This window comes from Oreochromis aureus, linkage group 1 (genome assembly GCF_013358895.1).
Source record: "Oreochromis aureus strain Israel breed Guangdong linkage group 1, ZZ_aureus, whole genome shotgun sequence".
Classification (NCBI taxonomy): Eukaryota; Metazoa; Chordata; class Actinopteri; order Cichliformes; family Cichlidae; genus Oreochromis; species Oreochromis aureus.
In genome coordinates, this window is record NC_052942.1 from 11468711 (window position 1) to 11494673 (window position 25963).

At 39.2% G+C, this 25963-nt stretch overlaps 1 protein-coding gene across 1 annotated transcript; it reads right to left on the reverse strand.

The window, feature by feature from the left end:
* Window positions 1-722: 722 nt before the first annotated feature.
* LOC116323986 (CD151 antigen-like) lies at window positions 723-25403 on the reverse strand. Its single transcript, XM_031744500.2, has 8 exons — window positions 25207-25403; window positions 19420-19504; window positions 15642-15833; window positions 7569-7643; window positions 4368-4472; window positions 2495-2650; window positions 2190-2276; window positions 723-2058 (listed from the first exon to the last, which is right to left on the reverse strand). The coding sequence occupies exons 2-8, from the start codon at window positions 19501-19503 to the stop codon at window positions 1999-2001; spliced, it is 759 nt and encodes a 252-aa protein (XP_031600360.1). The 5' UTR covers window position 19504; window positions 25207-25403; the 3' UTR covers window positions 723-1998.
* Window positions 25404-25963: the final 560 nt, after the last annotated feature.

The following is a 25963-nucleotide window of genomic DNA, read 5'->3' on the forward strand; positions in this document are numbered from 1 at the left end:
CCCCCTTCCCGAACACTCCGGGAAACTAATAAAGCTTATAATGCCATTCTGTAATAGGAATGAGTGGGAATTTTCGTGGTGGCTGTAGTGTCGGTGGGTGGGTGTGGGATGTGTGTGTGTGTGTGTGTGGGGGGGTGATCCTCAATAGCCTCTAGGTGTTTTACACACACACACACTCACACACCAGCTGTTTTCATCAGTGTGATGTTGTGGTGCTGAAAGCCTGGTGAGTGCTGCCTCCCTGTGTTTGCATGCACTAACTGCTGCCACTCACCCAAATGACAAATGTCCCGCTGTTAATCTTAACATTACTAGGGTTCAAACTACCCTGCCTCGTGCCCAACAGCACGATGGCTTTCATTACAAGGCCATCTAACTGCCATGGTACAGGTAATACATTGTAAAAGCAGCTGTCTGGAATATGGCTCACATCCCAAATCTGCATCATCACAGTACTGAGACATCAGACAATTGACTTCTGGTTAATACACTAATGCACCTGTAAACTGGTGCCAATTTCGTAAGGGCCACCGGTCACAGTCACATGGTTTGTCTTTATACAATATTGTGAGGGCCTTTTTTGGCAGTTTCTGTGATGACATGACTTGAGTGAACCTTTATTGTGAAGGGCATTACTCAGTATTTGTGCAGTACTGCTTTTTAAAATACACCATTAACAATGCTAATGTTCTCCTATGAGAGCAAACACAGCAGAAGCAAAGCACATTTTTGATCAATGTTTATTTAAACTAAAATACATCCTGGATTACCAGGAGGACAGAAATACAGCAGATTCGCTTGGTTTTATCTTTGAGGCACAAAGGAAAGATCATTACTAACAGTGAGAGACTATAATTTTCTACAGTGTGTCGTAAATACAATAATATAGTCGCGGTTTATAGCATAGTAAAAAAAAAATTTCATTTACAAAAACAGAGACATCAGGATGTATAGGAATAAGGCTGGAGGAGATAGAGTAGGTCCAGTGTTACAGTTGATGACTTTGGCATCAGTGTATAAAAACAGAAGGCAATAAAATAAAAAACTTTCGTTTGAACAATATCAGTGCGACTGCTCATAATCACAAACTCCCCTCAATGAGATCAGTGTTTACACCTAAACTAGTCAAACTGCATTTAAAGGCTGGTGTTAGGACATCAAATGGCACAGTTATGGCGCTGAGCAAGGCACTAACCTGTTCACCTTCACTCTGGCAGAAAATGTGTTCTTAGGAGACTTAAAACATGATCAGACACGTCTCAGTAAGGAGAGAGATTAGGCAATAAAGGCAAAAATATTAACAGCTCATAAGAAAGTACATATGTAAAAGAAAATAGATGATCTACATATATATATATATATATATATATATATGTGTGTGTGTGTTAGTTCCAATGTTTAAAGGTCATTACAGAAAAAGATCTAAAATACAGGACTGTCTTGTTAATGTGGAAACTAAACACTACTGCAGTTGAAGAGGGCCCCAGAGGTGAGCTTGTTAAGCTATGCTGCTGGAGAAAAGAAGCTGCTGTGACCAGGATTAACATTTTCCTGCAAAGTGCCAGTTTTACTCCACTGATCCTTACACCACTCTCGGGTGTAGCACCTGGTCTACACATATAAAAGTACATTGAGGGAATCCGAGTGGAAGAAAACTACAATGTTTGAGTCCCAAGGAGGCTGTCTCACACTAATTTACACAATCAGTTAAAATTCTCATCAGTTTCTCTCTGAGGCTTTTTCTCACAGTGCTGTGATCTTGAAGATGGAGCTGAGAGTGCAATTTGAGAGCCTAATTACTTCAAGAAACCTTGTAGTGGGTTTTTTTTCTACCCTTTGTTTACCAAAATGAGATGCTCAGATGTCCAATTTGATCCCTTGCCAAACAAATCCTCCCCTATGCGGAGGACAAAGAAAAGAACCTATGGGCTATTTGAGTATGGCATGCGGTGATGAAGTTACCTCCTTCACCCACACATTTTTCTTCTTTTGCTTCTCTTAGTACGGCTCTGCCTTTAGATTTCGATATAGGCAGCATGTAAACACCATCCCGATGATCTGGGGATTAAAACAGACGAAAATAAAAACGTAATTTAGCAAAGCTGTATTCTCCATAGGTTTACATACATTTATTGAGTCTCTGTGTGTAAGCACAATGTTAAAGGCATTTTCTTTTTTCTTTTGCTCACCTGTACACAAGCGATCCCAACACCGACGGCTCCAATGATCTTCAGGTGGTCCAAGATGAAATTCTCCAGTTTAGTGATGCAACCACCCTAAATGAAAAACAAAGAGTGTCTTCATGTTGCATCAGCTGATGTGGGAGTGTTGCTGGAGTCTCACTGCAAACAATGTTATGTATACAGTTTGGATATGATGGCTGTTCTTTTTTCTGCTACGCTCACGCCACACCACCTCTATGCTGACATCTTGAGACATGAGAGAAATACAGATGAAGCCCTCCCCACACCCCCGGCACCGTTCACGCTCTCACCTCCACCTTGTAGATGTTGGATGGGTGGTCCCTTATACCGCACATGTTGGTGATGGTCTTACAGCAGCTGTCAGGCACCTTCCTGCCTTTTGCACCAGAGCGAATATAGACGCTCTCAGCCCAGTCAGCTGAACTGTTGCTCCCACAGCACTTGAACTGATGGAGGAGACGGAGGAAAAACACTTTACTGACAGCAGGAAAGTATAAAAGGACACAGACAAACATCCAAGAAAGAACTGGTTTATACTGATAAAAAATAATTAAGTGTTGCACTTCACTTAAGCAAAACTCTGCATGCGTGTTCTCTTGGTTCAAAGCATTATTAAGACCATTATAAGATGATTGATTCCCCCAGTAAGGCAAATATAAGGCATCAGCAGGCAGTTTGCTTGGCTTTATGTTAAAACTGGAAACTACATTTATGCAAAAACTTAATGTGCCATTTTTATTTTTCTGGTTTTTAGAGTTTAAACAAAGGGGGGTTTTATACTGCAAGTCAGTAAGTGGATTTTGTTGACTTTCGATAGAGTCAGGATAACCATTTCCCACATTCCTGTCTTTAAAGTAAACTTAAGCTGGCCTAAATAGGCTGATGATGCTGATGATACCTTGCAGTAATTAAGTCAATCATGAATTCCTCTCTCTGTACACCAAATATTCTAGAGTCAAATATTTATAATTGCTAAAGCTTGCCCAAACTGGGTCAAGCAGCAGGTCAATCATCAGCAGGAAATCTACAACTGGCTGAACAAGGTATCATGAGGTGCATGGGTGCATGAACGAACACCCACAAACCTCAATGACGTGAAGCAACATTGTAACGAAGAGCGGATCAGAATTCTTCTACAACGATGTGAGAGACTGACAAGGTCACGCAGCAAATGATTACTTTACGTTATTGTTGCTAAAGGTGGTTCTCCGAGCTACTGGATCGTGGGATGTACTTAGTTGTGAAAACGTTCTTTTTCACATGAAGATAAAATAGTTTTGATATCAAAATCAAATTCACAATCAAATCTGATGGCAAAAATAGAAAAACTCCACTAAAAAAAAGGCCCATTGTAAAGTAAAATACAGCTGTGACTGAAATGTGAATTGTTCTGCAAATCCAAATGTTGCTTCCATATTCAACGGAGGTGCAGCTCCTGCTCAAGATTTACAACTCAGTTTAAGCCAATTGTTTTATTTTTAAACTAAACTTTTAGATTCACATTTTCCTCATATTTACTCTGAGGAAAATGTATGTATGTATGCATGTATACTGTAGTTCTGTTCTCATACTGATGCTATTTGAATATATAATAAAAATGACTCCATTAAAATAACATTTACAAATTCCTTTAATAGTGCAAATTCATGTTTTTTGGAAATTATGCAAAATGAAGTTTAGAAGAATGACTACATGTTGACGTGTGAAAGACAAGATTTTAAACTCAAAAAACTAAGCAATGAGTATAAAAACTTACAGAAGTCTTAACAACACCTCAGATTTACACATTCCTTAACGCGCTGTCAGCTCGTTTGACTAGAAGAGAAGGTAAATTACAGCAGAGAGTGCAGACCAGTCCATCATGCTTAGATGAAGTCGTGGACTGAATTGGATTTACTTTGACTCGCTCCCATCTCCAAAATCTCTAATCTGATGAGATGATAGGGTACCATGAGGGCTGTCCAATCAACAAACCACATGTGAGTCCATGTGACTTTGGCTTGGAAGTCCAGGTTCATTTGCAATATAAAAAGGGGATGCACACAACAACCGAAATTCCATCCATGCTGGCCAATGTAGAAATTCAAATGTGCAAAGAAATCTCACAAAGCTGTACAACTCAACATTTGTGTCTGGACTCATTCATCCATTGCAGACACTTACCTCCTGCTGCAGCTTGTCTACAGCCTTGGTGATGTGCTCGTAGTTTGTTTGATTATACTTCTCAGTCATGGTCTTCTTTAGGTTCTGCTTCAGCTCATCATTCAACTGTTCAGAAACATGCACACAGGTGTACATGTAGTATCAGCCAACAAAAATGGGAAGGCAGCATGACAGAGCATGACCTAAAGTGATGAATTTGTTGCTTCGACTACTGATTCTCTAGCACATTTATAGCACACGGGATTTAAAATACACATCACAGATAGTACGTCTAACAACAGAGAGGGATGTGAAGACGAAGCTAGTGTAAAAGCAGAGGAAGTCTGTTTTTTTAGGTTTTATTTTTTTTTTTTTTTGTTCTCTAGACCAGTGGCACAAAAAGCAGGAGGAGTGGAAGGTCTGGGGGGCTCAGTTTCTATGGCAACGAGCCAGCTGGGAAACCACTGTAAATCAAAGCATGAAGGAGATATCAAGGGAATGAATGATGAAGAGAGGAAGGGAGGGCAGAGAAAGATGAGAGACGCGAGGTGAAAACAAAGAAGAGGAAGGGAGAAGAGGAGGTGTTCAGGTTTTCATTTTACCTGTTGACAGTTTCAGAAACACTGCAGTGGTGAATGAAAACAGTAATTCACATTTTAAAGGGACTCTGTAAGTATGAGAGAGCCAGTATGGGAGTGAACTGCACCATGACACTGCATTAACCACATACGAGTATGAGGAAACATGAATTCCAGGCACAATGGATGGTCGCATGACTATGACACCGGGATGAACAGCCATTACCTGCATCTCAACGCTGCAGCTACAGTGTTTCCTATCTTTACACAGGAGCAGTTTAGTACCGCTGTTTTATTGAATACATGTTCATTTAAAAGCAAGAACAGCATCATGGGTCTTTGATATACTTGAAATATGCTTCTTCTGTTGTTAGCTTGTTTTCTGGTGATGTTAATAATAGGCCATACAAGGACACAGACCACAAAATTTATATCCAGCCACCAGTTGCAATTTGCTGCTGAAGGTTGCTGGCAATCCCTGGGAAACTGTCGGCGTCAGTGACCCCCTGACAACCGCTGCTTGCTAGGAAAAAATGTATTTCTAGCTATAAGGTGTTCCGGGATTTTGCTAGCTGTCACTAGTAGGTATACGGTGCTGCACTGTATAAACCTACATGTGTTGCTAGTAGGTCGCTGTGGTTGCAAATCATTTGTATGACAGATACAGACTTGTCTGCAAACAGTAGCAAACTATTCGCCAAGCCGTAGAGAAACTTTGAAAAGTGTGACGCACACTGTAAACAAAGACCGTTTACCTTCAACATAAAAGTTGCGTCTTGTGGTGAGGCACAACGTTTCTGTTTGCATTGCACTTTTTCAAGTTTTACTACAGTTTAGAGAGTTAAATGGTGAGTGTTTGCAGACAAGTCAGCTTCATTCATCAAACTATGGGCAAGCTCAGTAATTTGCTAGTGTCCAAACCTCTCACTCCTTTATTACAAAGCACCATCAGTCCATAGTGGGCTCATTTTACAATTTACTAGATTTTTGCTAGAGACAAAATTCAAATTATTTTGGAAAGAACACAAAACGAGATTTTACAGGGATATCATGTTGTGTCATGGTACTTCTGTCTGAACACGGACAGAATAACCAGCTCTGCATAGATTTTACCATGTGCACTAAATCACAACCATTTGGGGACAGAGAGAAATTTCAAATGGTTCCTGAAAAATGAGAATTATTTTTGTAATAATAGTGAAAGTTAAATGGTGAACGTTTGCAGACAAGTAATTCATGCAAACTATGAGCAACCTAGGGAAGCGGCTCGCAAACAAAGCAATCACAAAGAGGTTTATGATCATGTCTGATTACAAAAACAGAATAACGTCTGAGCAAATCCCTTGTGCAGAATCTGTAGCTAAAAATGGGTGCGTTTGTGAATTACAAGCATGTTACATGAGTTGTTCATCTTGGTATCGTTCTCACAACTTATTAGCAGAGAGAGTGAAAAGATTAATAACAGGGGAAGAGGCTTTAGAGACTTTAACACAACTTAATGCTTGTGAGAATATTTTGAGGCAAGTAAAGTAGACAGAGCTTTAGGAAGCAGCACATAGCCATGGACCTCAGTGGCTGCTCATGAACTGTGCATTAATGAAAGAGGCAGTTAAACTGAAAACAGTGTACCTCTAGACTGAGAAAAGTCCTGTTCCTGAGCTACAAGCCACTAGGCTATAAGACTAAGCGGGGTGGGAGCGATGTTGGTAGAGACCAATGTCATGTTAATATTCCTAAAGGAAAAATGCTTGTCATTTGCTCTTGTTTGCAGTGCAGTCAGTATAACTCTACAGTGTTACAGCAGAAATGTGCCGAGGGAGGCTGTCAGTTTTAGTTTAGCTTATCCATTAACTACACACGAGAAAATAATCACTTGTAAGCCAAACCGTGTGCATTTAGTACACAGTCTGTGGTGCTAAGAAGTGTTTCTACCTTTTTCAGTCATTAACCTGCCAGTAAGGTTCTTCATCCTTTAGTGGAGTGAAATGAAATAAGTTTGAAAATTCTGTATATTTGAGTTCAAAATCAAAGCAAATGCTTTTAAATGATTCTGACACAGTGCATTCAGGCTTATTATGTGTCCTGCTGCAGGCATTTTTCATTCCATTTGGACTCAATGTACCACAAGTAATATGGGCAGTCAGATATTTGTATTTTTAATGGGCCGTCTTATACTCCCTTTCTGGAATCTCATTTCTCACTCCGGTTTTTGTCGTGGTTAAAATTACAGCAGAGCACATGCCATGTGGGAAATGAAACAGTTGTCTGTGTTTTATTACAATGCTTTTGACTACGTGCTTGGATTAGGAGACACAACACATTTGTCAAGCATGCTCTATTGATTTTTAGCGCAATGCAATATATGCTACACACCTTAACATCATTTTTTAATATCAGATGATGATTTACTGTAATACAGCCGACTAGAGTCCACCCGAGATGGTAACACAGATTTAGTAAAGATGCTATAATAAGTTACAAAATGCTAACCAGAGTCTGATTTGAAATTACTTTCTTTGTCATCTGAAATGAATATCCACTCTTGCGATATCTGCCACCTGCTCCTCCTTCATTTTCACACATACAATTCCCAGAATGCATTGCAAGAAGGATGTCTCTTTTTTAATGATACACTTGGAATTACCTGCTGATAGTAGATATAAGCAAGGACACCGGCCAGGATCTCCAACAGGAAGATACACAGCAGCAGAATGAAGTACTGGAAACACAGTGAAGAAGGAATTACAGTTAGTGGATGGTGATAAAGCGACACGACCAGTTGGTTACAAATGTGATGTGGCAGCTTGCGGGGCTGCCTTTGACACCACTTGAAACATGATTCTCTTAAGCCAGCTTGAACTATGTTTCCTTTCCAAGGCCTTGTGTTATCCTTCCTTGAGCAAGAATAATGCAATCAAACCCACTCATGCAGCAAAGTCATCCACACAGCACTGTTAGAGAGGTAGAACCAAACAGAAACAATGCAATGGCAAAGGGTTGGCTAACTTCTATTAAGCTGTCTATCAGAAATACAAAAACTAGACAATGTTGTCCTCTGCAGGTTTGTAAAACTATTTGAAAAAGGAATAACTTGGAGCAAAAATCAATTCAGACTTTGCTGATAGCACAAAGTGACAGTGTCCTTAATTTACCCTTATACAAGCACAGATGTATTATGAAAAGCTTTGAATATATAGTGACAAACACGGAAAAAACTGATAAACTGTAATAAAAATTGTTAAGTAGGTTGATGTCTGCAGTATGCCAGAATATTTTCCATCACTGACACAATTTTTCAACAATGAAAGCTGGCCATCATTATAATTTACACTGTAAAGATGAGTTCTTGGAGCAACCTGATGGTATGACTCTTTTGTAACTTGGCATTAAACATATATTTGGAGCATGTAGTTGAACACAGCTGGGATTTCTTCTCGGTGTTTGCAGGAGCAGAAAGTTGCACAGTCACACAGCTTTGGTGATTTCTGATCACCTCCTTAGGAGAAATGTTCCTGCGACTATAAAAGTGGTGGAATGATGTGGGCAATTTTTGGCTTTCAGTGAAGCAAAAGCTGTCTGTCTATTTATAATGACCAAAGAAAGAATTCTACGCAACAACCTCCCTTAGAGTATTTGATTACGCTCACGCATCATTACGCAGCATTAAATTGTCATTTAAAAAAAGTTACACATAAACTCTAAGGGTAGTATATGGCAGAACTTTACACAGACAAAAATTTCACACATTCAGGAAATTCACAAGACTGAGTGTTTATGGCATTCTTTTACCTTCATGCATGTAGATATAATCCAATCCAAGGAAACTACCACCAAGTACAACATAAAAGTCAGACCAATGTAGGATTTACTGCACAGTCAATCTTTAGGACGGTATTATATCATACAGGTGGACCTAAGAGCCTTGTAACAGTGTAAAGTAGATGAATGACTCTGCCAGGACATAAAACAGATGACAAACTTACAATAATACCGTTCTCTGTTTAATCATCCATTCTTGTTCTGCTCTTTTGCTCTGCGTAAGATTCCAGGATGAAACTGCAAAACTTTTGAGTCACTGCAGAGTGGCACATGTCACAGAGTTTATCGTCTGCATCTGATTCGTGACCAAACTCATGGGAATTAGGGGGAGCGTCTGCCTTTCAAGCCAAGTGAAAAGTTGAACTTCTCTTCAGAATTAAAGACAAGAAGAGATTATTATCTGACCCAAACCTTGGCCTAAATTCCTCTGGCCTGCTGCTTCCACAGGGGAGAATATCAGCCTGGTAAAAAGGACTCGGGCCTTTGATTTGATAGCTGCTGCTGATTAGATCTCAGAGCAGCTCTGAACCTGAATGCTGAGCAGACTTCAAGATGCATTTTGATGCAGTGTTGAGGCTTTGAAGAGAAAGACAACACATGAAAATACAGATATAGTTTTGTTTTTTTTAATCCATGCACACCTGGCATGATGTTGTTTTTACATCATTTTCCTCCCATGATTGGATTAATCTGGATTTTATGTGGATTTGATACTTTCCACGTGTAAAGTGATCTCATACGCGTGTATGAGGACATCTGTTGGATGACTTATAAAGGAGACACTGCAGGATTAGATACACTTTTATCGCATTTTCATTTTCAATGATATTTCACATCTAATTTTTCGTTCTTTAATTTCCGGACACTATTGCGTTAGATAATATATTTTACGTGTAAAATGTTCTGCTGCAAAAAAGAAAAAAAAAAAGTCAAAACGATGATGAAAACTTAAAATGTCTCTTATGTCATCCGAAACTCTTATTAGGCAACAGGATTATTAGACTTTTCTCACTTATATTATACCCCTGAATATAAATCCATGAGGAAAGGTTTTAGTAATAACATTCCATAGAAAAAACCCACCTTCCTCCAATTCATGGTTATATATGTAAATATTTTAAACATCAATCACAACATCACCTGCAACCTCCAGTATATACAGTTGCAGTTGAACATGCATAGAATTAAGTCACAATAAGTCAGAATAAGGCCACTTCCCTGATACTGTGGCATAGCTGTGTTGTGTGGCTCTGCCTGTTCTCACTCCTTTGCACACAATCGTACGCACAGCTATTCCAGACTGATCCCACACGGACAGTGACGTACACAGGGCGTGACAGAGAACTTGTTGTTGGCTGTAGAGACGAATTACTGACTGCATCGACTTTGCGGGCCTCCTCGAGATCTCAGGCACAATCTCGCTCATTTTACGTCTGTGCTTCCAGTCTTCTCCCAGGTGACTTAAGGGTGCAGGGTAATTACTGCCAAAATGACTCTCAGCAGGTTCATATGAATAAAATGCTTTCTAAAGCACTGTGTTGGCCTCAGACTCCACTGCGTCCTTTCCATGTAGGCTTTCTGACTGAACTACAGTTTTCTTTTTTCTCTCACACAGCTAACATCTCAGAGTCAAATCACTCGCACATTGCTGTGGTTATTAGAAAATATTTGAACAGGTTTCTTTGGCTTTTAGTGTCCTACTTTGACAGCATGTGTTTTACTCCAGAGTGTCTGTAACATTTTCTCTCCTTCATCTGAATGTACCTCCGCCAGAGTAAGTACACATAAAGGAACAATATAGTGCTGCAAAGAAGAAACCCATATTTGCATGCACATCAATATTTAACTGTGTCTCCATTTCAGGTTTTATTGGAAGCGTAGTGCTGCCTTTACAATTACTAAGCCTGGAGCAACAAAGTCATGCTGAAGGTGACTTTTAATCGGACCGATCACGGTTGGATGAGTGTTGGCCTTTCAAGGTACTGAACCAGCCACCTTTTGTAATTTAGTTGCTAGCGGGGCGTGTAATCGCCTTACTCATTAAATGCTCTGCACTTGCTGGTATATGCAAAGGTTCAGGTGCATTTCTTAAAAATGTTGATCATTTAAAAATAAAATATAAATATAAAATCCTCAAACTGGAGAAACTTGAATCAGAAGTCCACAACTTTCTGAAAGTGCTTATCAGTTATTTAGTTTTTTTTGTTGTTTTTTTTTATCTATTTACCCATTACCTGTTGTATAATTTTTTTATTGAATTCTGTCAACAGGTAATGTGCAAAAGTCTTGAACCACTTTTTGATCAAGTGATCTTGAGCAATAGATCTTCTGGCTTTCTAAAGGTCTTTCAAAAACGTTCTTTCCACATTGGCTGTGGAGGAATGGTTTTTGTTGTTTGTCAAGCCACTTCACACTGACCTATGATTCCATCAAGTATAAAAAGGCACCTAAGTCAAGGGATGAACCACTGTTGTGCCTACACTCAATAGATATAATAATAATTTAGCAAAGAGCGATTTTTAAATTGTATCTTTATGCACTTTGTTATTAAAAGACTTGGTACAATATGAAACAGATATGACATGATATTTTAGGGTCTTGTTTTTTCCATGTGGACTGAAAAATTCACTTACCTTTCCAGCTCATAAAAGGTAAGTTGGAAAAATGCATATAATTTTCCACACCAGCAAATGCAGCCGAATGATATTAAAAATATATAAATAAGTAAGATGATCAGTCAAATTTATTATAGAAGAGGGAGACGTCAGCTGCACTTTTATGGACGATTTGAAATGCATAAATAAAAGATTTTGGATGAAGATGTCCTAATGAGTTAAAAATGCAAATGCCTCTGAGGTGTAGCGACAAGATGTCATGTCATGAATTTGCTTCTTTTGATGCGCAACATAAAGTCAGGATGGTGTACACACACACACACACACACACACACACACACACACACACACACACACACACACACAAAACTCCCATTATGTTCTCCATCTTTGGCAATCTCTGTGCAGCCCCCCCTCTCTCCTGACAAGTTCATTCCTTCTCTGTGATTCATGGCCGTAATCCTAACTCTTCAAAATGCACCATGCATCAAAAAACAAGCACACAAACAGAAGGGCTATTCAAAGATGTCAAACTAAGCACCAACTCTGCAATTTAGACCACAAACTAAGACCAAGCTTTACACAAAGAATTATGTATGTCATTATTTCTGCCACATTTAGATGTATTTACAAGAGTAGGAATGGCTTCAACACTAACACCAAATTTTTCTTCTAGTTTCTTGAACCTATGAGAACTCTCAGAATCAGCTGCGTGGCTTGTCAAATGTTGACAATGATCTTAACCAGGTTGCAAAAGCCCCACCAGACCGAACGGGCGGGTTGCAAGCTTCATTGATCTATAAAGTAGCCATCATTAACCTCTGCTTCTGCATGCAAAACCGTCAGGCTGTTGACTGAGATAAATAAAATTCAAATGAAAGAAAGAAAAAAACAAATATAGGCAGATAAGAAAAAAATGATTTGAAGTAAAACAGAGTGAAAACAGATGATGAGAGACGGTGCGACTCAAAGTGGAATGAGTGCTCCAGTTTTTCATTTGTGCTGGTATCTGACATATCAAACATATCCATACTTTGATTATTAATAACAAATTGTAAGCAGTTGTTGTGGTCTTTCACTTGATACACTAATGCCCTATATTGAAAATGCAGTAAGAAGTCAAGGCAAACACAGAAAAGGGAGAGAAGGGCAGAGACCAAGGAACACTTGAGCTTGTAATATGTGCAGTCAAAATGCATGAAGTCAGTTTCTCCACAGGTGGATCCAGCCTCTGTTTGGACTGCTTTCCATTTGGCTCTGTCATTTGGAAGGCAAAAGTTTCTCTCTGCTTTCCCCGAGTCATTCCTTTGTTCTTTCGCTTTTCTCCGACAACACAATGAAGTTGTGTGTCTGCAGACAGATCCCAACCAACTCTTCCCACAGGACAGTGTTCTCCTTTGTCCTTCTGACTTCTCATACTTTGCACAGAGCATACATCGCAAACATCTTTACTTACTGTCTGACAGGACCTTCGCTTTAATTAAAAGGCAACTGCAGTGACTTTGTTTAAGTCATACAGCTGCAGAATGTCCTGATGACGCCAAGGCTGGATCAGCTTTTTCTGTTGTTAGAACTTCTGACCTTTACGGTACAGGACTGTGCCGCCAATCACTGCCGCTCTTGTGTACTCTCAGCAGGTACCAGGCTCTCACCGCACACAAAAAATAACAACAATTAATCCGCCTCCCCCTCCCCCGCCTCCCGCCCTTATGCTCGCCCTCTTTAACAATCTCGATAGCATCTCTCCTTGTCGACAAGTTCATTCTTTCACCGTGATTCATCGCCCTAATCTCAACTCTTTGGGTTGCACCAAGCATTTCAACTCCCCCCCACACACACACACACACAAATGATAAGAGGTGGTGCACGCATCTCGTTATGAATCAAATAAAATGGAGAAAGTGGGTATTTCTTCATGTATTTTACACAAATCTATTAGGCTATTTAATTACATTTTGAAACATCGAAAGCCCAGATTCCCATCACTCATTGCTCTGAGAACTACAGCCAACACCCACATTTGAGTGTATTGTTCTTCAAAATTCAATAAGGACAAAAGCAACAGACAGCTCCAAATCAATTATACTCAACAAAAAACTTTCCTAATCATCAAGATACCAATCTTGATGAGGTAACTAATCTTGTTTTTCCATTCAACTAGATCGTAATTCCACTTGCATGTGACTGAATATTTTTCAGTTGGCTGTTTCCAGATAGGAAATTAAAGGGAGTCTTTTTCAGTAACTTTAGCCATTACAAACAGTGCTGCTCATCACTAGCACACTAATAAGATGCAAGAATAAGATAACGTATGAGCATCCTACTGGCATATGAGGCTATGCAGACAACAATACCTTTCCTGCTTCCTGTGAGGAAAGAATGAATGTCATTAATAACACATAACTTTGTTTGAAATGCTATTCTTGTACTACAGAAAATACTTACAGTAAGTGGACTTATGCCAATGAAGCAAAGCTGTTCTGGCAAAGCTTGTAACACAAACATTTAAGCTCTGCCCACAGTGGTGCGCTTGCATAAGTTTACCATGTGGAAATGTTTGGATGAGCACAGTGAGCGTTTTTGCGAGAGTGGGTTTCTATGCGTTTCTATTTTGAGCTGGTTTTAGTGCCATGCAGGTGTTTCTATTGGCAGAACCCTGTGCTGAGTCTGAGTACGACGTGTGCCAAATCAAATATGGGCACACGCTCCCATCAAGTGTTTGTTTGGTCTGAAGTGAATGCAACTGAGGCTGACACCTCAACCTCGACTACTCACGTCTGTGTGTATGTCTGTCTGCATAGTACTGTGTACAAGTCTTGAACTACCCCTTTACATTGTATTGTCGCATTTCGCAAATATACATGGAATAAGGCAAACAGACATGTGTTTAGACCACATTTTTTTGGAAACAGTGATCTTCAGGTATAGTTCTCCAGGCTTCTTTAAGGGCATTAAAAGTGCAAAGATGCTGGCTGCCTTTTGTTCGATTCTCTATCAAGACGATTAACGGTGAGGAATCGAGAACCGGTTGTAGAAAACCGGTTCCCAGTAGTCCAATTCCTTGGAATTGTTAGTCCGCCTGCTTATTGATCCCGCTTATGGGTTCTTGCACTTCCACTACAATCTATTGATTTCAGTTTGCGTGCCAGAGGAGGAAAATAGTGACACAGTCTAGAGCATGAATATGGCCATTTATTTTTATTGCACAAATGGATGAGATAAATAGTAAAGTGGAAAACTGTATCCAGAACAGAAACAGCCACATTATGCTACTAACACAACCTCGTTTCTTTATAAGCATTTACCAAGACAACATGCTAACGCTAAGCTAGCCAAGAACCCACAATGAGAGCTGAGTGAATGCCGAGCCCAGCAGTCAGACCCTTAACTCCAACAGGTAACAAACTGATGACCCATCAGGCTGCAGCCTCACTTTCTACCTGTTCATGTACCTTGTTTCTACTAAGAGAAAGATCTTAGAGATGTGTGTCCTCATTAAGGATTTGTGTTGGTGTGTTGTGTTGTAGCCTCAGGTTTATATTGTTAAATGCTGATTATGAGACAGTGTGTTTAAGCTATTTTACAGAGTAACATGAAAGTCATGTAACGACTAGTATAACAAAAGACTTTTTCCTGGGAGTAATTAGGGAACATTACTGCATTACTTTTAAGAAAAGTGTTCAGTATGATATGTGTAATAATGACTTTTTTGACTCATGACTCCTAATCACAAAAAAGAGGGGAAACATGCATGCAACAGCATGCAACTAATCTGTATGAATGCAAATTCTTTATTCCTGCTTAGCATTGATGGTGGCTATAAAAATGGAGGTGGTTTCTTTATAGTACATACTGTACATACTGAGTCATAGTACATGCATACATATTTACACAATCTGGTTCTTGAACTGATATCTATGCTTCGAGATGCCTTTTGTTCATAGTTAACTGAATGTCCTTCCTGTTCTGTACACCAAGGCAGGTTTATAACAATATTTGCTGTAATGTAATAAACTGACCAGTCATTAAGTAACAGACCAACAAGTTATAGTTTATGATGTTATTTTTTTATTGTTTATGAGCTAATACTGTAAAGTGCAGTTGGCTAAGAAAGCTGAACTCTCTAATTACGGATGATGGTAGGAGGAACATACAAAATGACTTACAGCCTGTTTCATCCTATCAGGTTTTGTTTAAGCGGCACAGTTTAGCTGTTACTGTTCTACTCTGTGATATTTTCACACTCGTATGTTTTGTCTCTCTACCTTGACGTGATCTCTTACCACTCTCAGTAGCCTTTTCTGCTCCTTGAAGGTGGCACAGCAGCCCAGCACGCCTGTTACCATGACGATGACTCCAGCCAGGACCAGTATGTAGGCGGAGGCAGCGTAGGTCTTGGAGGAGAGAAGGCTGATGTAGTCGCTCTTCTGGACCAAGGTCCAAACACCCACCGCCATCACAACGCCCCCTGCCAACTGGGAGAAGAGCACATGATGAGTTCAGTTTCTGCCAGCGGCCAGACTGGGAAACGAGAACCATGACTGTGGTGCAGAACACTGAACAACACTGAAGCTGAGAGTGATAAAAAAGGTTTCAATTATTAATCTTCCAAGTCGGCTTCAGAGTGACAAAGTAGGAGCCTAAAATTAATATCTGTCAACGGCTGAATGTGAACTGAAAAATACGACCCACCGCTGCCACACAGGATCCAGACCTGAATCAGTTTCTGTCGCGAGATAACTGAAGGTTGGGGTTGTGGTGCTACGGTGACATGTTTATAGAGAATACAAACTCAGCCCCTGCGATAGATCAATTGTCTCTCGACAGAAAGAATTTGAAACTAAATCATGCACTTTAACTGTTTAATGATTTTAATTTAAGGAACTGCTGCTTCTTTGTTATTTATAGTTGTTTTTGGACGGTGACCAAACAAGCAAAGTAATGAAGTTCTTGGCTAGTCTCAGGCTCGGAGAAATGTGAATGACATTTGTTTGCTGTTATTAACATTTTACGCATTAAATGTCAAAAATAATTGCCTGATTTATTCAAATAAAACCATCATTAGCTGCGGCACTTCTTTAACAATTTTCAATTTCAAACATTTTTAAAGCAACCATATGGTTTACTGCCTGATTAATTAAAGAGAATTAGTCATTAAACCCAGCACGAAACTACCGCCATTGTCTCACATCTTCGGCATTACCCGATCTAACAGTTAAAGAGAATATGAGGAGAATTAAATCAATACAATATTAGCAAGACGAGTCAGCAGATGGTGCAGCAGTGCAACAGAAATCTGTCTTCATGCCAAAGCAGTCAGTCAATCTAACTGCCTGCCTAATTTAGATTTAATTTAAAAGAGAGGATGATGGCCACAGAAACTAGACAGTGAGTCAGACAGAACCACTCCCAGAAACAGTGGCAGTAAAACACCAAACAAAGGTGTAGCACAACAGCCTTCAATCTCCACTCGTAATCTATTTGTACTGTTTACTTTTAGTGGCAATCAACCAGTAGATTGTATTGATTCAGAGTGAACCATCGTTTTTAAGGTTGGGCAGTTTGGCCTAAACTATGCCATCAAAATTCCCCGCACAGCATATCAAGTCCACTGGACCTCTTTGCTATAGGGTTCAGGTTTTTCTTTAGTTTATTACCTCTCTGTATTCAAAAGCTGTATAAAAGAAATGCAAACTTTAGTGACCCCCAGTGGCAGCAAGAGGTAATAGGTGAAGAATCTGAAAGTCAAGAGAGTCTGAACAAATATGAAGCTTTAACACAGCTTCCTCTGCCTATCTTTAACAAAGCTTTAGTTTAAGTTATCACTGATGCCCAAATGTTACATTTCTTTTTAATATTTACTCCAAGAAGTGGTTTGTTTAAAGGGCAACTTACTGCACTGTACTTGTCTGTTTGTTTGTATTTCAAATATTGTGGATATGTAGCACATGTTTGATGATATTTAAAAGGTCATATACAACACAAAATGATACAAATAACAAATCTTTTCATGCATGAAATGTAAATTTTTTGCTTATTTTTAATCAGGGAGTGTCCTAAAAATACTGCATCACTGTCACAACTGTAAAAACTAAAACCCCAAAGATGTAATGGTCCAGGTCAAAATAAAACACTTAAAAGAACCCAAACTGATCTTGCAGTGTTTTTACTTTATGAAAAACCTGCAATGCCTGAGTAAATCTTAATCTTATTTTAAAAAATATTTACCTTTTTTTGTTCTTTACTCAATTTGAGTTCAATCTGCGTGTTCGGTTCTCTTCAAAATTTGATCAAACCACGCACTTCAATAAAAACCCAGACACTGTGACCATATGTTACTCCTGGGGTAAATGGACGGCTGCCATTTAGCGAAATGTTTTATAGTGTGGCAAAGTGTTCATTTTGCTGTCTGAACTTCAGTCAAGATATTTCTGGCTGCAATGACTGGTGCTATATACCTTTTTACAAACTGATTTAATAACCACCAGAGACCATGTAAATAACTGCAAGGCAAATTTCAAATGATTTGGTTTAGTGTGAAATATTCACACGGCTGTAACTCTGGCACTGAAGATGCTCTATTTGTCTGCCAATTTGAGAAAGATCTGATTCTTTGGCAGACAGATGATTATCACATATGGGCAGAGCTGCAAGTGTGACTTCACACCAAGAACGAGTGGGGTTCAGACAGTAAGGGTGCCACACTGATGTTTGACTCTTATTTTACACACGCATTCTGATGATGAGTTCAGAGCAACACATTCTTGACATTGGAAAGTCTGAGGGAAATAAGGCTTTGAATGCATCGCCTTTGTCCTCTGTAAAAATATGCAGCTTGGCTTTGATTACATGAACTGGAATAGCAGCAGGCATTTATCTACTGCCCGAATGAAGAAGGTTTTGTTAATATCCTCAGAGAGGGTTTTCGAGCCAATTTCTCCTATTTATATCATATTACCAAAAAAAGCTGGTTAATATGAAGGTATACTGTGTGTATGCATATTACTGTGAAAGGAGAGACTCTTACAGCTTTAGTTTGTTAAAACTTGTGTGAAAACTAGTTTCACTAGCTTTCTAGTGATTTCCCCTCACCTGATTTGTGGGGGAATGTTGTTATAATCAACAAAATTAGCAGCTAAGCCAAATCTATCCAATTCCAGTATAAGACACAAAGAAAAAGAAAAAACTACACCTGTGATGGTGTTATTCTCACATCATCTCACCACCCAGAATCCACCAGAAAGGTGTAGAAGTCACACATGCTTAAGATGCAGTACCAGCAGGGGGAGATAATCTATTTAAAGCAAAGAAGATGGTAGTGACCAAGGAAGGCATAAAGTACATTCTGGGCCTCTTGTATGCCAGAAATGATAAAGCTAGGTGCCTGATATGTATTTACATATAAATGTGTTAGTAATGTCTCTTTAAACGGTTTCCCATGACTGTATTTGTGGTTGCTTGAAATAAAATATCGCCCTCTGCTGGTACTGCAGCTTACTGCAACTTGAACATGCGTGTCCAGGAAAAGCGTGACATCCACAAAGTGGACCAGCATCTATTACAGGCTTTGCTGTGATATTGTGTTGGATCGTAATGATGTCAGCACTGCAACTGACCAATGACACTGCCTGAGCATTCAGTTAGCATTAGCAAGAAGTTAGCTAATGCTATTAACAAACTATCACTAGCAAACTAACATGAATAACCTAAATTTGGCTAACAGCAAAACTGACTTGATAAAATATTTTTATATTGCATAAATTTATAAAGAAAACACTTGAAATACTTACTAAAAGAGAGTTTTGTATAAACAAATGCATTTTTTTCCCTTTTTTTCTTAAACACACTACAAAGCTATGACATCACAATTACGTGACTGGTCAGTTGCAATATTGATCCTGGACCAACATTATTATGATGATGCAGGAACAACACCCACACAGTGATATCAGATATAAGAAAAAAAATCTGTCCAAAGCATTCGTGCATCTGTGCTCAATGCAAACATTTCAACAGTTAAATCCTAAGCACAGGCTCGAGGTCGCTTGAATGGAAACTTACCCAAAAGAGAAAGTTGAAAGCAAACAGCAGGTATTTCAGGCAGATGGTCCCACATGTTTCCTTTTTCTCCTCAAAGACCCCCATGCTACAAAAGACAGCAGATTTTCAGTCAGTTATAATGATTTCATAACGGAACAGCATTTTCAGTTCTGTTTATACAGTCAGTACACAAGTACTCACTTTCACTACAATCTTCAGCTTTCACATATACAACTGATAACTACAAACGTGATTATAGTACAAATAAAAACGTATTTACTACAATTACACAAATTCGTTTTTGTTATCTTACACCTTTTTTTAAAAAACAGGGCAAATTTATTGTCTAAGCCACAGGTTGGCAACCTTTAGAATCAAAAGACATTTTTGTGTAATTTTTAACCGAAAGAAATCAATGTGGACATATTCGAGCCTTACAATAAATCTTTTAACACGTGACTACTCTGCAGTTACTGCCCACAAAAGGGAAGAACAATGGAGAGAAAAAAAAAGTTAAAGACCAACAAGAGATGAAGCATACCAGTAAGCTAACAGCACTGGTGGTGAACAAATAAATGTGCTTACTGTTGTTTTCCATGGCAACCTTTCATTTTTTTGTTTTTGGAATAAACAAGTAAGCAGATAAAGTGCCAGGTGCTATGACGAACATTGTAGTAACAAAATATTAAAACTTCTTTTTAATTTAATTATAGGGTACACATTTTTACAACTGCAGAATGTAAAGAATTGCTAAAGAAAATATAGACACAAAAAAATGAAAATGTTAACATTCATGTTCATTTCTAAAGTTGTTTTAATGTAGTTTTTGCCAGAACCACAGGAAGCCACTGAAAATGGGCAAAAGGGTCACGGGTTTGAGACATTATGTGAACCCTTCACATGTCTGCTAGAATCTGATTACATTTTAAAACTTAATACTTTTATCAGTCAAATCAAATATGTTTTCCCTTCTAGTTATTTTAAATTTATTATGATTTTTTCAATCTTTCTCTGTGTAACACACTGAAAACACAAAGTTACTACTTTGATTAAAGTCAGAATATCAATTTAAACTCTGGCTGCCATATAAAGTATTACTGACACATTGTGTCGTCATATATGACAATCAAAATCTAAGAAGCTAAGACCAGAGGAACTTCACATCACTGATTACATTTTAAACTGTGCTGGGACTGGAACACACTCTTTGACTTGATGGTTAGACAAATTTACCAGATTTCTTCTGTTAAAGTAACAAAACACAAACATCGCAAAGTTAATCATAGGGTTTCACAGGGTTTTGTGCTAGGGCTGATATATTTCACAATCTCAAGGTTGCCTTCCAGTACTCTGAAATGCCTCCAGTGTAACCAAAATGCTGCAGTAAGTACTGATGGGAAGTAGCAAGTGAGATCAGATTTCTCCAAATTTTATTTTCTCTTTCTTAATGATCAAGCTTGGTCATGTCTTAAAGACCTCGTATCCCAACAGAGCACTTTGCTCTCTGAGTGCAGGCTTACTTGTGGCTCCTAGACATTCCAAAAGTAGAATGGGAGGAAATCTGATAACCAAAAGTGTTGATTGCTTAAAAAGTGAAGCAGGGTCTTGACCTTACTATCTTAAGTGCCCTGAGATGACTTATGTTGTCATTTGGTGCAATATAAATAAAACAGAAAAGAAGTGAAATATTTTAACAGGCTTTTAACAAATGAGTTGTTACAAAGCCAATGTAGTATGCGGGGGAGTGAGCACCAGATCAGCAGTGTAGGCAGAATCAGCAAGCTGAGTTATTACATGTATATGCAGAGAGATCCATGACTAAGCAGTGAGTAGGAGCTGAGCAGTAGCCAAAGGCTGCAAATTATAACCACCCGCTTCTTAGTTCTTTAGTGCCCGATACCAGAATCCAACACTTGTTTAATATTATATGAATGTTTTAAACAGAGTGGATTTCATAAATCTTATTACTGATACTACAAATGAAAATCAACCTGCATTAGTGCTTAATGGCTACATTTTTTTCTTTAAATTTGATCCCATCTATATTTAAACACAGACACTGTATCTGTATCTGAGAGCAGTCTCATTATAACTCCAAGTTTGAATTTAAGTTTTATAGATCCCATTGTCTAAAACAACATACTGCTTCCCTGTAAATCTTTGTTTCCCACATCTCCCATCCACTTTTTTTTCACGCTACAAACTTGCAAGTCAGGCCCAGGCTTGCACTCCTCCTCTTCTTTCCCTCCCGACTCTCCCATCTGCTTTCCCACCCCCACATACTGCAGACTACCGTCAATTTAGACATGGGCTGTGCATGAATGAGTGAGTATGTCTGGTCTCTGTTGGTTGGCCATCTGTTATGGTGGTCTCTCTCTTGGTGTGCTCCTGTTAATTAAATTTAAACAAGACATAACTGACAACTCCTCCTTTTACTTTTCGGGGCTGGATATTAGTCTGCTGAGCCAAGAGGTGCAGTCATCTGTTTAAGTGTCTCAAAGCTTTCTTGTTAAAATGGGAAAAAAAGCACTACAGGAGAAACAGCACTTCTGTGAAGTAGGTTTACTTTCAGAAGGCACAATTCCACAGCTATGTGTCATGCCATCTTTGGTTTGTTTCAGGATGAGGTGTCTTTACTCATCAGAAAATTAAACAAGACTACCTCTTGGTAAATAAAGCCAACATGTCCCACCTGTCTGACACACTCGCATGAACTGTGTCCATGAGCTAACAGCAGTCTTGTCTCTGTGTGAGATTACAGTGGTGAAACACTTGAAACGGGTCCAGAAAGGATTTTTTATCATCCACATACAGTGGGGCAAAAAAGTATTTAGTCAGCCACCGATTGTGCAAGTTCCCCCACTTAAAATGATGACAGAGGTCAGTAATTTGCACCAGAGGTACACGTCAACTGTGAGAGACAGAATGTGAAAAAAAATCCATGAATACACATGGTAGGATTTGTAAAGAATTTATCCATAAATCAGGGTGGCAAATAAGTATTTGGTCAATAACAAAAATACAACTCAATACTTTGTAACATAACCTTTGTTGGCAATAACAGAGGTCAAACGTTTACTATAGGTCTTTACCAGGTTTGCACACACAGTAGCTGGTATTTTGGCCCATTCCTCCATGCAGATCTTCTCGAGAGCAGTGATGTTTTGGGGCTGTCGCCGAGCAACACGGACTTTCAACTCCGCCACAGATTTTCTATGGGGTTGAGGTCTGGAGACTGGCTAGGCCACTCCAGGACTTTCAAATGCTTCTTACGGAGCCACTCCTTTGTTGCCCGGGCGGTGTGTTTTGGATCATTGTCATGTTGGAAGACCCAGCCGCATTTCATCTTCAAAGTTCTCACTGATGGAAGGAGGTTTTGGCTCAAAATCTCACGATACATGGCCCCATTCATTCTGTCCTTAACACGGATCAGTCGTCCTGTCCCTTGGCAGAAAAACAGCCCCATAGCATGATGTTTCCACCCCATGCTTCACAGTAGGTATGGTGTTCTTGGGATGCAACTCAGTATTCTTCGTCCTCCAACCACGACGAGTTGAGTTTATACCAAAACGTTTTACTTTGGTTTCATCTGACCACATGACATTCTCCCAATCCTCTGCTGTATCATCCATGTGCTCTCTGGCAAACTTCAGACGGGCCTGGACATGCACTCGCTTCAGCAGCGAACACGTCTGGCACTGCGGATTTGATTCCCTGCCGTTTTAGTGTGTTTCTGATGGTGACCTTTGTTACTTTGGTCCCAGCTCTCTGCAGGTCATTCACCAGGTCCCCCCGTGTGGTTCTGGGATCTTTGCTCACCGTTCTCATGATCATTTTGACCCCACGGGATGAGATCTTGCGTGGAGCCCCAGATCGTGGGAGATTATCAGTGGTCTTGTATGTCTTCCATTTTCTGATGATTGCTCCCACAGTTGATTTTTTCACACCAAGCTGCTTGCCTATTGTAGATTCACTCTTCCCAGCCTGGTGCAGGTCTACAATACTTTTCCTGGTGTCCTTCGAGAGCTCTTTGGTCTTGGCCATGGCGGAGTTTGGAGTCTGACTGTTTGAGGCTGTGGACAGGTGTCTTTTATACAGATGATGAGTTCAGACAGGTGCCATTCATACAGGTAACGAGTGGGGGACAGAAAAGCGTCTTACAGAAGACGTTACAGGTCTGTGAGAGCCAGAGATTTTCCATGTTTGAGGTGACCAAATACTTATTTGCCACCCTGATTTACGGATAAATTCTTTACAAATCCTACCATGTGAATTCATGGATTTTTTTTTCACATTCTGTCTCTCACAGTTGAAGTGTATCTCTGGTGCAAATTACTGACCTCTGTCATCATTTTAAGTGGGGGAACTTGCACAATCGGTGGCTGACTAAATACTTTTTTGCCCCACTGTAAGTGTACAGATTTTTTAAAGTGCTACATATGTTGCAGGTTAGTGAAGGTTGATCAAGTGTTTTGTTTTGTATATAAAGCACCAACCACCAGTTTTAAACATAGATTTGATCACTGTATTTGACAGCTTTACATATGATGAGAAATGTTCTGAGAAAGGAAACTGTAAGATTTGTGAGGCCTGTCCTTGTAAGATCTCCCATATGTAACCTTCATTTGTTTTTGTTGCTGTTGTTGTAAATCACTCTAGTGTCACTTTCTAGTGTCATACCTATAAAATGTTGCTACTTCTAAATTATCTTTACATGCAAAAACTACATTTTAGAATTTTCCATCCAAAATGCTACAGCCTCATCCAGCATTTCCATGAAAGCATATAATGTACACAGCAACCTGTTTGTGGACATTTTAAGACCTACGTGCAACCTACTTGCGACTGATGAAAACAGAGGCCCACTGTTTTGGGAAGCTAAACATGTTTCAAAATGTACTTTGGTTTGGGCTTAATCTATTTGTCAAAAAGAGTTGAACTCTTTTTAAGGGGAACCCTGCCCCATTTTGGATGACACTCACACAGCACTGTTCGGCTTACCACAGTAGTTTAACAATGCATGTGTGCAAACTGGGATCGATAAGCATAAATCCTTCATTACTGAGCTGTTATAGCTGTGCGATAGTGTCATGTTGCGTTGGGATCAGCGCAACATCAAATAGAAAACCTAAGGCTTCGCGATAATACCAATATTAGCCCATTAAAGCATATTAGCCACGTTAGGTACCATTGACCACAAGGAAAAGTCCTCCTAGCTAACCATATCTATTACAAATCATAAAAGTGTACTAACAACTGCTAATCCCTAAAGTCCACAGAATCTACCTCTGTGAAGTTGTCTTCTGATGATTAAAAAGGGTTTAAGTCTATAATAGCTATCTAAAGTTGCTGGCGTTTTTTTTCTTCCATTATGCTAAATAGCACTGACAGGACTCAAATAAAACAAATGAAATAAAAGCAATATTGTATGTTTTTTTCTGTAGTTTTTAACTTAGGTTGCACATCTCTTTTGTTGCTGTAGTGTAAGCTAACGCTAAACTTATAAAACTGTCCTTTGCGTTGCCGCTGTAAATGTTAAAACAGCCATTCTCCGACTGAAAACGCTACGTCCAGATCAACAGAATCAACTTTTGGGGATTTAAACAGCCATGTTTTCCCTTCAAAACGACCTACTTTTTTTACGCTATATCATCTTAATAAAAGCTTGCATGTAAGCCAAGCTTCCATATGAAGCAATTAAACCTTTCGCTTAGTTCACAAAATATTGCGATACCACCTAAACGGACCACTGCGGCACCGCAGCATACGCTAACCTTTGTACGCAGACTACTTCCTGTTTCTACTTACCTGCCGTTCTTTTAGCTGCTATCGACGAAAGAAATGTGTGGGTATTTCTAAAGGACGGCTTTTCCAAGGATAAAGACGTTTTTCAGATGGAAGTGAAGCTAGAGGGCAGGGAATCAAAACGCTGAGCTCACGCAGTCAGTAAGGCTGAAGCTGCTGAGTACTGACTCCACCCCGGGCCACCTTGCACGTTTACAGGGTTTTTCACGTACCGGGGCGATGCTTTGTGTAATGAGAGCAGACAGTCACAGGGAGGAAAGAGGGAAGCCGAGAAAGACGGGATCTGGGGATCTAAGTGTAAGGCTTGTTAAAAATCCTGGACTAAACATTTGAGTCGCAGAAATATACTCTAAGATAAAAAGTTGAAGAATAATTAAATAAGACTTGGTTATATTTCTAATATAATGATAAAACGTGAAACAAATGTAAAATTAAACACAGCAATCTGGGCTTATTTTTTTTTCTAAAACTCCTTAAGGTAGCCCCGCATTTGGCAATATCTTAACCAGCCTTATGAAGAAGTCATTTGGTGTCTAATTTCTAAAATATATATATTATATTTTACTATTTGAAATTAGTATTTAGTAATAATGATTGATTCCATGCAATCTACCCTTAAAACATTCAATTCAGTTTTATTTGATCACAAATCACAACAACAGTCAGTACAGTTACATTGTAAAGACCCTACAATAACAGAGAGAAAACCCCAACAACCCTTTGAGCAAGCACTCGGCTACAGCGGGAAAGAAAAACTCCC